At 34.5% G+C, this 12027-nt stretch overlaps 2 protein-coding genes across 2 annotated transcripts; both read right to left on the reverse strand.

Moving 5' to 3' along the window:
• Positions 1–264: 264 nt before the first annotated feature.
• LOC142610354 (uncharacterized) lies at positions 265–4277 on the reverse strand. The gene is made up of 2 exons (XM_075782158.1): positions 3523–4277; positions 265–635 (listed from the first exon to the last, which is right to left on the reverse strand). Exons 1-2 carry the CDS (start codon positions 4140–4142, stop codon positions 629–631), a joined length of 627 nt encoding a protein of 208 aa, XP_075638273.1. The 5' UTR covers positions 4143–4277; the 3' UTR covers positions 265–628.
• A 1882-nt stretch (positions 4278–6159) lies between these two features.
• LOC142610356 (soluble inorganic pyrophosphatase 4-like) lies at positions 6160–11396 on the reverse strand. The gene is made up of 9 exons (XM_075782159.1): positions 11077–11396; positions 9836–9980; positions 9706–9734; positions 8584–8649; positions 8397–8504; positions 7975–8040; positions 7783–7903; positions 6815–6896; positions 6160–6461 (listed from the first exon to the last, which is right to left on the reverse strand). The coding sequence occupies exons 2-9, from the start codon at positions 9969–9971 to the stop codon at positions 6419–6421; spliced, it is 651 nt and encodes a 216-aa protein (XP_075638274.1). The 5' UTR covers positions 9972–9980; positions 11077–11396; the 3' UTR covers positions 6160–6418.
• Between the last annotated feature and the right edge of the window lie 631 nt (positions 11397–12027).

Here is a 12027-nt window from a genome sequence, read left to right on the forward strand (position 1 = left end):
GTTATTATATTGTTTGGTTGTGGATATATTATGGGGGAGGGAAAAGACAGACAAGCCATGTTCCATATAAATTTTGAAAAACACAATCAGAATGAAATTTTGGAATTTTGACCCTACTAGGACAAATTAAGCAAGCAGACACTGGAACCAAGGGAAACCAACTGTGACCATGTAATTACAACCTGCTCTTCCTGGCAGACTTAGGGGCCGTTTGGTATGGCATTTCAAGCAACAGTTTTCAGTTTTTAAACAACATTACACGCATTTCTACACAATTTTTCACCCACACATATTTTCAAAAAATACAAACAATGTTATCAAACGGGCCTTTAAACTTACAACTGAGAAGAAATTTAGCAGATTGATGCAAATATTCGTTCTGCTAGATAAAAAAGCTCCTTTAACAAAAGTATGTCTCAGGTCTTTGCTGTCATATATGTATTTGAAGTCCAAATAGAGAGCACATAAAAGACCCAGATGAAAACTTGAAACTGCATTGAACATAATGTGCAGAATGATAAGCATTAACTTCAGTCTCCAAATAGCATTGTGGATGACAGGATGAGACACTGAGTGCATCTTCCTTCTTTAAAATCCAAAATTTCTTATGCTATGAGTGAAAACTTGGCTAAAACCTGTCAGTTCAGAGAAGGGAGGAAAATCAAAGAAAAAACAAAAAAGAAGAGGGAGAATGAATGAATGAACAAACAAATGAATGAATAGAAACATCATTCATTCAAAAATGCATGGAAGGCATATTTAAAGAATTATAACATAAGAAAATCAAACAAAGCACTGTAAAATATCATTTCCTTTACCAATAAATGGATAAACAAACCATGAATTATGATGCAGTATATATTACGCAGCGAATACAGTAATTCAGAAGAAGGTTTGAGAAACTCATGCGAGTAACCTTATGCTTTGGTGCTGAACAGTAGCATGTCTCAAACATGAGACAACATGCAAAGCAAAGTCAATAGAATAATCAATTTCATAAATAAATATGCTTCACAAAGATATCATGAAGACATTTATATGATAACATAAAACTGACATGGAAGATGAACAAATTCAACTAAAGCCATGCATAATTTTGAATGAAGTACAACCAAATGGAATTAGCACCTCTCCTTTGATGTTGAAGACATTTCAAGTCATTAAGCTATCACGGAGAAAAACGCAGAAACAGGGCCTTATACATGCTAGGAACAAAGCCCTGATTACCTAAATTAGAATCCCATGTAAATTAGACCTTGTCATTCTGCCATAATATGTCACCTATTTATAAATGTCAGTCACATATGCATTTGCTTGAATCCAATTAAGACCAAACCTTGAATAAACAAATAAATTAGAGTAGACCTCAAAATAAGTATGAGCATTTGGTTGAATTGGAAAACTCAGCAAAAGTAGGCTAGGCACTTGAGATCTAGCCTGGTCCACCAATTCATCCAAAACCAGGTAGATTACCTAGTTATGGGCTGCAGATGGGTGAATCACCTAGACCATCAAGCAAACCCAAAGTTAATCTCTAAATCTCTGTATTCTCAAAACAGGTTTCTTGTTCCTTGATAAGTTCCAAATAGTTTTGTTGGTATAATAGGATTTTGGGTCAAATGCAAAAACATCCTCTAAATCGTCTAATTTGAAATTAGAATCCCCTGAACTTTGAGAATTACCAAAATTGATCATTCTATCTAAATCTTCATCTGTGTGTGTGTGTGTGTTCTGAACTGTTTATAGCCACCACTCCCTACCTCTATAGACAACATCCTAAAGAAGGCTGCAACAACCAATCACTTGTAAGCCATAGAAATTGCAGGAAACCACCAGTCAGGCTTTGATTCTGACATTATATTGTGCCTACATATTAAGGTAACTAGTAATGTGCCTTCCTTGCATGAAAATTAGGTAACTCAGAATCCTTGCCTATTTCCTTTGTGACCAACGGTTTTTCTTTTATAGCCATGTCCTAATGCTAAACTCAATGCCATCAGAGTTGGAAAATGTTAGGGCAATTTAGCAATACTTCTAAATCCCCAATCCCCCACCCCCGCTTCTCTCTCTCCCGCCCTGGCTGTCACCGTCACCAAATACTTCTTTACTCAACATATCTATCACAATATAAGCAAATATTTGGCTCTTTAAAGCCTGGAGTTGGTTACACCCTAGGTGACTTATCCATAATCACCAAGGATACTCTGGCTTTCTAGAAATAATATTTTACTTTACACTTCACTCTAAACATTGATAGATCTATGTCAGCAGGTGTTTCCTGTGGAGATAAATGGCTTTCATCAACCACCACAGACTTCTTTGTTACAGTGCCAAAAATCTCATAGATCTGATAATGTACATAATTTACTCTTGAGGATTCAACCTTATCAAACACCACTCCATTTATTAAGTATGCAAATCCCAGCAAATCACTAGCTAATACAACAAAACATTAACAAAGAACAGATGGAGTGAACCCCTTAGCCTGATATCCTACAACTGATGAATGATAAATTATTTCCTCAAAAAACTAACAGAAGTATGTAAATATCTAGTTAACTCCAATAATCATAAATACCAATGACATGGCTAATCAGCTACATGACTCTTATGCACCATTCTTTGCCAGCACAAACAATAGTAATTAGACAAAAATCACAATTCCAATGGACATCAAATCACAATTACACTAGGATCCAGCTGGCATTAGCTTGTCTAATGCTACTTCAATTTCCAAAGGCAAAGACCATAGGGTGAATATTCCCTTCCTTTCATCAATCAATTTCACATACGCTACTCATACATTTGGAGCAAAATCATCCATTGTGCTTGGAACTACAAATGCTTTTTTTTTTTATAGATACTATTCATACGAATACGATAGAATTTTCAACCTAAGGCGTCCCCTCCATGATGATTGACACTAATTGGTTTTTGGTATAGGTGAGGTTTGAACACTATATGTCTTGCTCGACAACGGATTTTACCAATTAGTGTAACTGGAACCCACTGGAATTGCAAATACATGTGAATACTATAAAAAGATTAAAGGCCCTATGACAACCATCACATCAACACACACCCCCACCATAACCTCATTGGCACATGCACCATAGCCACCCAATCATCAACATCATCCCCACAAACACCAAATGATATTAACTGCTGTCAGCAAAAATAAGGAGAATCACCCAAAACCCTATCTCTTCATTGAATCCATTTCCACCAAACCCAACATTACATTACCAAAATATCTGATAGATACTGATAACATTTCTTTTCTGATAGCACTGTATAAAGCCTATTTTTCATTATCATTAATTGCAGCTTCAAAAAACAAAGATAGGTAGCTTTATCAAGTTACAAAAAGTGAAAACAGCAAGTAGTTTCTCATTTCTAACACCCAAAACAACACCATCACTAAACTAAACCAACCAAACACAAAACCAAGAAAATCCCAAAACAGCTTATACAATAAGAAAAACAAGAAAAGAAAATGAAAAGGGATTTTCTCATATAAACCTTGGAGAACCAGCATTGACATTACGATGAAGAATCCGAGCCCCGCCCGAATCGCCACCACCAATCAACTCTCTTAGCCCCAAGTTCCCAACCTTCTCTTCCTTCTCCTCCTCTTTTTCTTTCTCTTTCTCTTTCTCTTCATCAACGCCACGCGACTTAACCAACAACCTCTCGAAGTAATTCCCATATATATACTCAGGCGTGTACCCATTTTCTTCATCGAAAAGCATTATATGCCCATGCCACTCCCACACCCGATAATCCGAACCCGTTTCCTCGTGAAACCCGACACAAATGTGGTGCTCACCGATAGTCACGGCCTGACCCGAGTTGGGTTTCAGAGAATCGGTCTTGCCACTAAGGATGACTCGGACGATTTCCTTTTCGAGCTTGGATTCTTCTTTGGCGAGCTGGGTTTTGCTACTGCCATTCTCACCGTCGTCTTCGTCATCATCGTTGTCGTCGGAGAAATTGGCGGCTTCGAAGAGGAGGTCTTCGAGGGACTGAGAGTGGAAAGGGTTGGTGGTGGTTGTGGCGGTGGGAGGGCGGATTTGGAGGCGACCCATGAGAGTTTGGAGGAGGAGATTGTCGAAGTTGGTGGTGTTGGTGAATGACCCCATGGTGTTTGATATTTGGTCTCTGAGAAAAAAGAGAGTGATTGATTCTTCTTCCAAAGGGTTTTAGACTTTAGGAGGAAGAGTGGTGAAGGGAGAATGGACCCGTGGGTGGGAGAAGGGAGGGTTTATGATTAATTTTTTGAGATTTTTGACAGGTTTGGAGATCTATTGGAGACACGTGTAAGCAAAGGATAGACATGAAAAATGGTTGCTGAGTATGCGTTGGAATTTTGCTATAGCATCTTTTTTTATCCAAGTTTTTCATAAAAAGTTTCTAATTTTTTTTTTCATAAAAAGAAAAAAAAATCTATATTTTTTTTGTTTTTTGTTTTGGTTTTTTATATAATAACGGTGAAGTCTATGATAATAAATTATTAAGCAAATTGAATTTTAATGTTTCATAAAATAAATAAAAATAAAAATAAAAAAAACCAGCACAAATTTGTACCTCACAAAAAACCTAAACCAAGCTAGTTTGTTTAGGTGGAATCAAAGAAGTATATGTTATGAAACATTTTAATTCAATTTGTGAAAGTGTATCATAATCATTCTTAGATAACATAATATTTTATATATGAAAGTGTATCAGGTTTATTAGTACCAGGCATATGGTAATCTTTTCAAAAATGAATCTAAATTATTCTGTCGATAAAGTGAAATTATTCAAGTTTTCACTATTTATAACAAAAAACTATTACATACTTTTATTGTTTAATTGGCAGCATTAGGAATTATTGAAAACTTTTACTATTTATGAATATTTAATATTCATCTTTTAACTTATTATACTCTCACTTTTGAGGGCTATATAAGGATGCTCCTCGGATGTATCACCAATATATATATATATATATATATATATATATATATATATATAAACAAAACTTATGATCACACTTGTACTCAAAATCATCATCTTTGTAATTTTTCAGAATTTTCATTTCATAACCCTTTTGTAATATTTTTAAGTATTGAAATGAATTTCAGGATGTGAAATATTATTGAAGATATATATTTTTTTTGGGATAATTATTCAAGATAGATTCAAGTAAGTTTCCAAAGAATTATTTTGTACTGCTGTTCTGTTTGTAGCATACTTGTTTCATTATTCCTATTTTCTTTGCAAAACTACTAGAAATTGCGAGGTACTCAAGCGGTAGTCCCAATAATTAAGGTTTTGGGGATTGAAATTTTGTGAAGGTTTACAAGGTACATTTGGATCATCTCCCCAAGCAGATATTGAGAGTATTTAGAGAACTTGGCATGTTAATTGTGATCATAATTATGAGCATAAATTGCAAAATCAGAGCATGTTACCGTTCTATTCTTGTTAGACAAATTTTTCTTTAAAATTTTGGAGGTTTTTTTTTTTAAAAAAAAAAAAACATTGTAAGGGAGGAATTTGAACAAAGAAAATTAGTAATTTTAGGAATTTGAGATTTATTTTTGATAAAACGTTCTGCTGCTCTACTCTTTTTTTCCCCCTAATAATTCGATAGTACAATGAGGGAAAAAGGATTTAAACATTAATTCTTCTAATAAAAGTGCCGGTTACAGAACACTTGAACAAATCCTCTGTGCAGGAGGTAATCAACCCAATAGTTACATTTTTCATTGCCATATCAGTTATGACAAATGAATTTTAGACCCTTATTACCTGTTCTTTGAGGAGAATCAAGGTTTGAATACCTTTATAGAGACTCCCTCTAATGTCTACCAAACATACTTCATACGAGGGTGGAGAACCAAGGTTTGAATACCCTTATAGTTGTAGGCATTAGAGGGAGAGAGAGACTCCCACTAATGTCTACCAAGTAAACTTGATACTAGGCAAATACTGATATATTCATTTTACAAACCATTGCACCAGTCGTTTAACAAAACACATTTATTTTTTTATAATAAAAAAACTTGTGACAAATCGACTGCATGCTTGAATAATGCCAAGCACCTTACAGAAAAGGGTGACAAATGGTGACAAATTGAGGACCCTAAAGAAGAATCATCACAAGCATCAATATAATCTCTAGCCAGACTAATTTTCCCTGCTCCTTTCAGATATTCATTACAACAAAATTCGTTCCGTACTTATCATCATCATCATCATTCATGAAAAAACAATCCATTTAAAGGTTGTAGTATTGGCACACATTCCTGAAACCAATGTAAGCAGAGCAGCTACATATAGAGGTTTCTTGTAACAAAGTAATATCTTATATAACAGCAGCTTCATTATAAGTAAGAGAATCACACCCCAAGATGTATGCTTGTACAAACAGCTACCGCCTCAGGCTCTCCACTATGTAGTCTGCATAGAGGTTCCTTCACAAAGAAAGAAGATAAATGTAATCAGATGATAAGCATAATAATACATGCACATATTGGTACTAAAAAGGAATTAGAAAGAAAAAAGAATTCAAGATATTCAAGATCAACACCAAAAAGTAATTGTAAAAGCCTGGAACCTGTGTTGCCCAGGGATGGAAGTAGTGCAAAGAATGCATAAGAAATAGATTTAAAAATATATTTTACAATTAGATCACTTGCCCAAAACTCAAACCAGAATTGGGAATATCTTCTAGATCAAAAATATTGAAGCATTTTCTTCCCTTTTGTGTGTGCATGTGTGTGCATTCATGTGTAAGAGAGGCTAATTAAAGAGGAATATCACTTACATGGAGTACTGGATTGCTTCATAGGCAGCAGAAGCAGGCAGAAAGTCATTAACTGCAACTTCCTTGTTCTCATTTTTCTTGTCTGATTATCGTATTCAGGATCAGTAACATGTCATCCATAGGATTTACACAAACAGGGCCGGCCCAAGGCCTAGGCAAGTTAGGCCTAGGCCTAAGGCCCACCAAAAAACAAAATTTTTCTTAAGAATAAAGGCCCCACTTTCCATAGTTAAAAGCCAAAATTTTTATAAAATTATAGATATATTTTCTAAATGTTGTACATTTTTTTATTTGTGATGTTAAGGATACTACAAATTTTACTATTGACTTACAAATTGCCATGTTATTAATCACAAAAAAGTGATATAAACATTCATTAGTTAAATTGATGAAGTTCATCAATGAGAGACAAAGTCACATTATATTTTGAACATTTTATAGTGCTTTTAATTAGCGTATTTTTCTTTTTTTCAATTCTATTAAGACTCTCAAAGTACGAGACCAATAGAATCTTAACTCAATTGAAACCCTAAAATCCTACAAAGCCACACACTAAATAATATCTATCTCTTTCTCTTAAAATTAAAATATAAAATTAAAAATTAGATTACAATTTTATTTAACTATGCATCGTCTTATATCCAAAATAAAGTATTTTTTTCAATCGCAATATATTTTTATTTCTTTTTATTAATATTTATAGTTTAACTATAATATTCAATTCTCTATATGAAATTAACATTAGTCTAGTTGGTATTATTTATATATTTAATGTATCAAATTAACCTTAATTTGATTAGTATTAACTAATTTTGTTTAATTAATATTTACATATTAAAGGTCCCACATAAATTTTCCGCCTTAGGCCCCAAATTATGTTGGGCCGCCCCTGTACACAAAGAAAGGACCATATACAGCATTGGATTATGTTTGCAGATGTTCACAATTATTGTACGCTAAAAACTTACAGTCTTCAAAGAAGCGGCGTATCTCAGCCAAACGATGTGGTGGGAGATCCTTGATATCATTGATGTCTCGGTACTCAGGATCATCGGCACAAACAGCAATTATCTTGTCATCTTTCTCACCCTGTAAAAAATCAAAATTAACACCTTTTTTTTAAAGGATAAAGACTTTCTTTTGGGTCTCAGATTATTTACCTGATCGATCATAGGCATGAGGCCTATAGCTCTAGCCCGAAGAAAGCATCCAGGAAGAACTGGCTCCTGTCAATATTTGTAAAGCCAAGATATATCAGGCAGGTTTACAACTCTCTCCAATTAAACCATTGTTTTGAAGGCCATTTGTGGGGTTCAGTTCATCGGTCATGTTCAATGCTATATATGCATGTACAAACATATATGAACGTGACTGTATGTATGTAGATACATGAGACTGTTAAAGAGGACAGGTCTACATAATCTAATCAATGTAAGTTCAAGTCAAGTTTGAATGCCTTGAACAAACAAGACAATTAGATGACATTAAGTGCTTTCAAGCATACATGTATAATTCCCAAAAACACATGCATGCAAGGATAAAAAGGAGTGAAATTTTGAAATTTGCAAAGAGATATGCATACCTGCATAATAACCAAGACATCCATGGGGTCATTGTCCTCGCAAAGAGTACGAGGAATGAAACCATAGTTGTGGGGATACACAACAGATGAGTAGAGCACACGATCAACCTGTAAATATATGTACCATTTAGAAATCCACTAACACATATGAGGAGACCAAGGAAAGAGGCTTAACTCGCATCATTACCTTAATTAATCCAGTTTTCTTGTCAAGCTCATATTTCACCTTGCTTCCTTTCGATATTTCAACTACCTGCATAAATTAGCCATCAACCCATAGAAGATTCTAGTCAAAATGCTGAATGTATAACAATTTTTCACTAAATATCATGTAAAATATTCCCTTATTCTTCTGAAATGTAATAACAATTCTAACAGCCAAAAGCTGTAACCGTACAGAAAGTAATATAAAACTGCATATTCAAAGAAAAGTGCAAGATGGTATTTTCTGGGGCAGATTATTTAAAGGAAAAAAAAAAAAACCAACAACATTACAGTTCTGGAAAATTATAGATTTAGTCTGACTTGTCTAAACAAGTTACTTCTTCCAATTCCATAATCATGAATAAACAGTTTTCTTTAGATAAGATAGCTAAATTTTGCAGATTATGTCATACAGTGCTGCACAGAACAATGGCACAAATATAAAGGACATATCTTTATATGTTGATTTGCAAACCACCCCAAAATTACATGACAGAAACCAAATCCACAAATCACATGACAGGAGCTGCAAATTTGTGGCTAATGTGGCTCCAAGGTTTAGTGCATTTTTAAAGTACCCAATTCAGTACTAGTTAAAAAAAGCTTCTCTAATAATGAGAGATTGAAAATACAGGGTATTAATAGTTTCAACTAAAATCCAATAATATCTAGCAACCTATGATGTTTCACTTTCTCTTTTTTTAGAAGTTCTTTCTGATACTTTCCTAACAAACAAGTGGCCCCAGAAGTTACGCAGCATTCACACGTTTGACCATACAATTCTTGGTCCACTTTGCAAAGTTTCCTCAGAACCTAGGGGGCCATATGATTTGTTTAGAAAAAAGGAACTCCCATTCTAAACAAGAACAGAATGCATTGATGTTCCGAAACATAGGTGATAAAGCGTGTCGGTAATAACCAGACTGGTTTGTCCAACTTTTTGGTTATGGCTAGATCTGTGTAGAATATATGATAATCATAAATTACTCATAAATTACTATTTACAAATGCAAACTTTAGAATCAGTTCTCAAGCAATCACAAGCCAGAACAAATTAATACAACGAGTAAATGAACAAATGATGATAATGGTTCGGTATTCTTACAGTGTTGAACACAGTTGGAGCTCCAGGTCCTGTTCGAAACGAAAAACATTGGTTTGCCACATTGATTAGTGACAAAAAAAAAATAACAATTAAGCATTAACTACAAACGGTTTACAATGACATTGCATACCTATCTCAAGATCATGCCAAGGGTGAGCAGCAACAGACCTCCTCGTCATCGATGAAAGAATCCTCTCATTAAGAGGAGCATGTGGGGCGTAATGAGCGTCGTGGTTTTTGTTCGGGGTTTCAATTGGTGGAACCATGACTGCAGGCTGAAAGTGCATACAGAGATATTTCAAAAAAACACAGCTAGTACTTTTGTCACAAACCCAATAAATAATGTATCTTCAAGCAACAATTTCACAAACTAAATCAAAACGAGAATCTTCATTCAGTTCTGCTCACATTATACGCAACTTTCTAATTAGTCGTATTTGGAATTAGCACCATAAAAAGATACTTAATTGTGTCTCATAAAGACATTTGCACCAAACAAAGATACCCATCTATCAACTTTTTATGTATTAATTTAAGGGTCCCAATTGCTAAACCAAACGTCAACTACAATATTACAATATGAAACGATAACGTTTATTAGACCTTTACCGTGTCAACTAAAAGTAACATTAACCTGAAGCTACCATAAAAAACTATTTAAAAAAAAAAAAAACCCAGGATTTTTTTTATTAAAAAAATTAAAAATCTTCTACAGAGACAAGCACAAACATGACACAAACAGTTCCGGCTTTGAAATTCGTCAAAGATTTTGGCATTATTTGGCTAACAGGTTACAAATTACTTTTCTAAAATTTTAAAAAACAAAAATCAGACAAATTTAAGTTAATAAATGTCCTAAGCTTCTCGATCCAAATAGATATTGAGGTGAAAATCTAATTAGAAGAAGAAGAAAAAAAAATTCAGTTTCTTCGTACTTTAAAAAACGCACAGACAAAACAATTTCATTTTGAAAAGTTTCAGAAAAAATGAACTGTAAGGACAAATAAATTCATACACAAAATCAGTCTCAGATCTACCAAAAATGGCTAACAAAGATTCATCAAGAGTTTTCCTTCAACAATCGCAGGGATATAAAAGTAAAAATACCGTTTTTTAAAAAAAATCAAAACAAAGATTCGGAAAAATCAAAAGCAAATCCACTCGTTCTTTCTTTGGTAATAAGAAACGCTCACACAATAACACACAAAAGCACTGTTGCATGCATCAAACGCAACGAAAAAAAAAAAAAAAAAACCGGAAAAATTGGATCCACGAGACCACGACCAAAAACAAAAACAAAAAGCAAAAGCAAGAGCAAGAGCATGAATTTTAAGGAGAAAAAAAAAAAAAAAGCCGATCTGTGAAACGTACCTCCACTATTTCAACTGTTAACTGAGGATCCAGCTCGCAAAAATGAAGCTTCGAGAAAAAAAAAAAGCACAGATCTCGAAGAAAATAGAGAAAGAGAAAGAGAAAGAGAGAATGGGAAATGAAAGATGCAAGACCTAGAAAGTGGGAATAGCGTTTAAGTAGAGAGAAGAGGAGCTATGCGGTAAGCCGTAAGCGTTCCCGCTCTCGTTTCTGTTTCCCCATTTAAAGGGACCTAAAAGAAATAAAAATAAAATAAAAGAGAAAAAAAAGAGAAAAGGAAAATTCTTACGTTTCAAGTTTCAGCAAACAGTGAAATGCTTACCGTATATTCTGCGGGAAAACGAATATATCGTGGCACCAGCTGTTAGAAGACGGTGGACGTACGTGTCGTTTTGTGATTGGGTTGTTGAGACTTACGCTGGGTCCCACTTAGCGCCTAACGGTCGTGCGGTGCAGTCTTGGTCCTCTGCGGTATCGTTAGTCTGGACGTTGAGAAGTCTCTCGTCTCCGTTACCGTTAAAAAAAAATGTCTATTTATGATATGATAAAAAAATGGTAATAGTATCACCGCGCGGACCAAGATTGCATTAAAAAAAAAAAAGAGAGAGAGAAAATTGTGTACGTTACATTGATTGTGTTCCTTACATTGATTGTGTTTGGTGATGGGGATGAAGTGTGAGTCGGTGCACCCCATTCTGTGGGGTTTCAGTTATTGTCCAGCTGTGTTGTTGCCACGTTTAGCTTGAATCTGCAGCATACAATGTGGCAGCGACTCATTGACACGTTGGACCTCATATGCGTTATCCACTGGCTTAGAGAAGAATTTGCATTTTTGTAATTTCGGGTAACTTTATTTATTCAAAGGTAAGACAAAGAGAAATCGATTAGTTTCCTTTGTGGAGCTTTAGATATAGTTCTATGTTAGAACCAGATTTTCTCTCTTTAGTTAGT

Source organism: Castanea sativa, chromosome 9, assembly GCF_040712315.1.
Source record: "Castanea sativa cultivar Marrone di Chiusa Pesio chromosome 9, ASM4071231v1".
In the NCBI taxonomy this organism is placed as follows: Eukaryota; Viridiplantae; Streptophyta; class Magnoliopsida; order Fagales; family Fagaceae; genus Castanea; species Castanea sativa.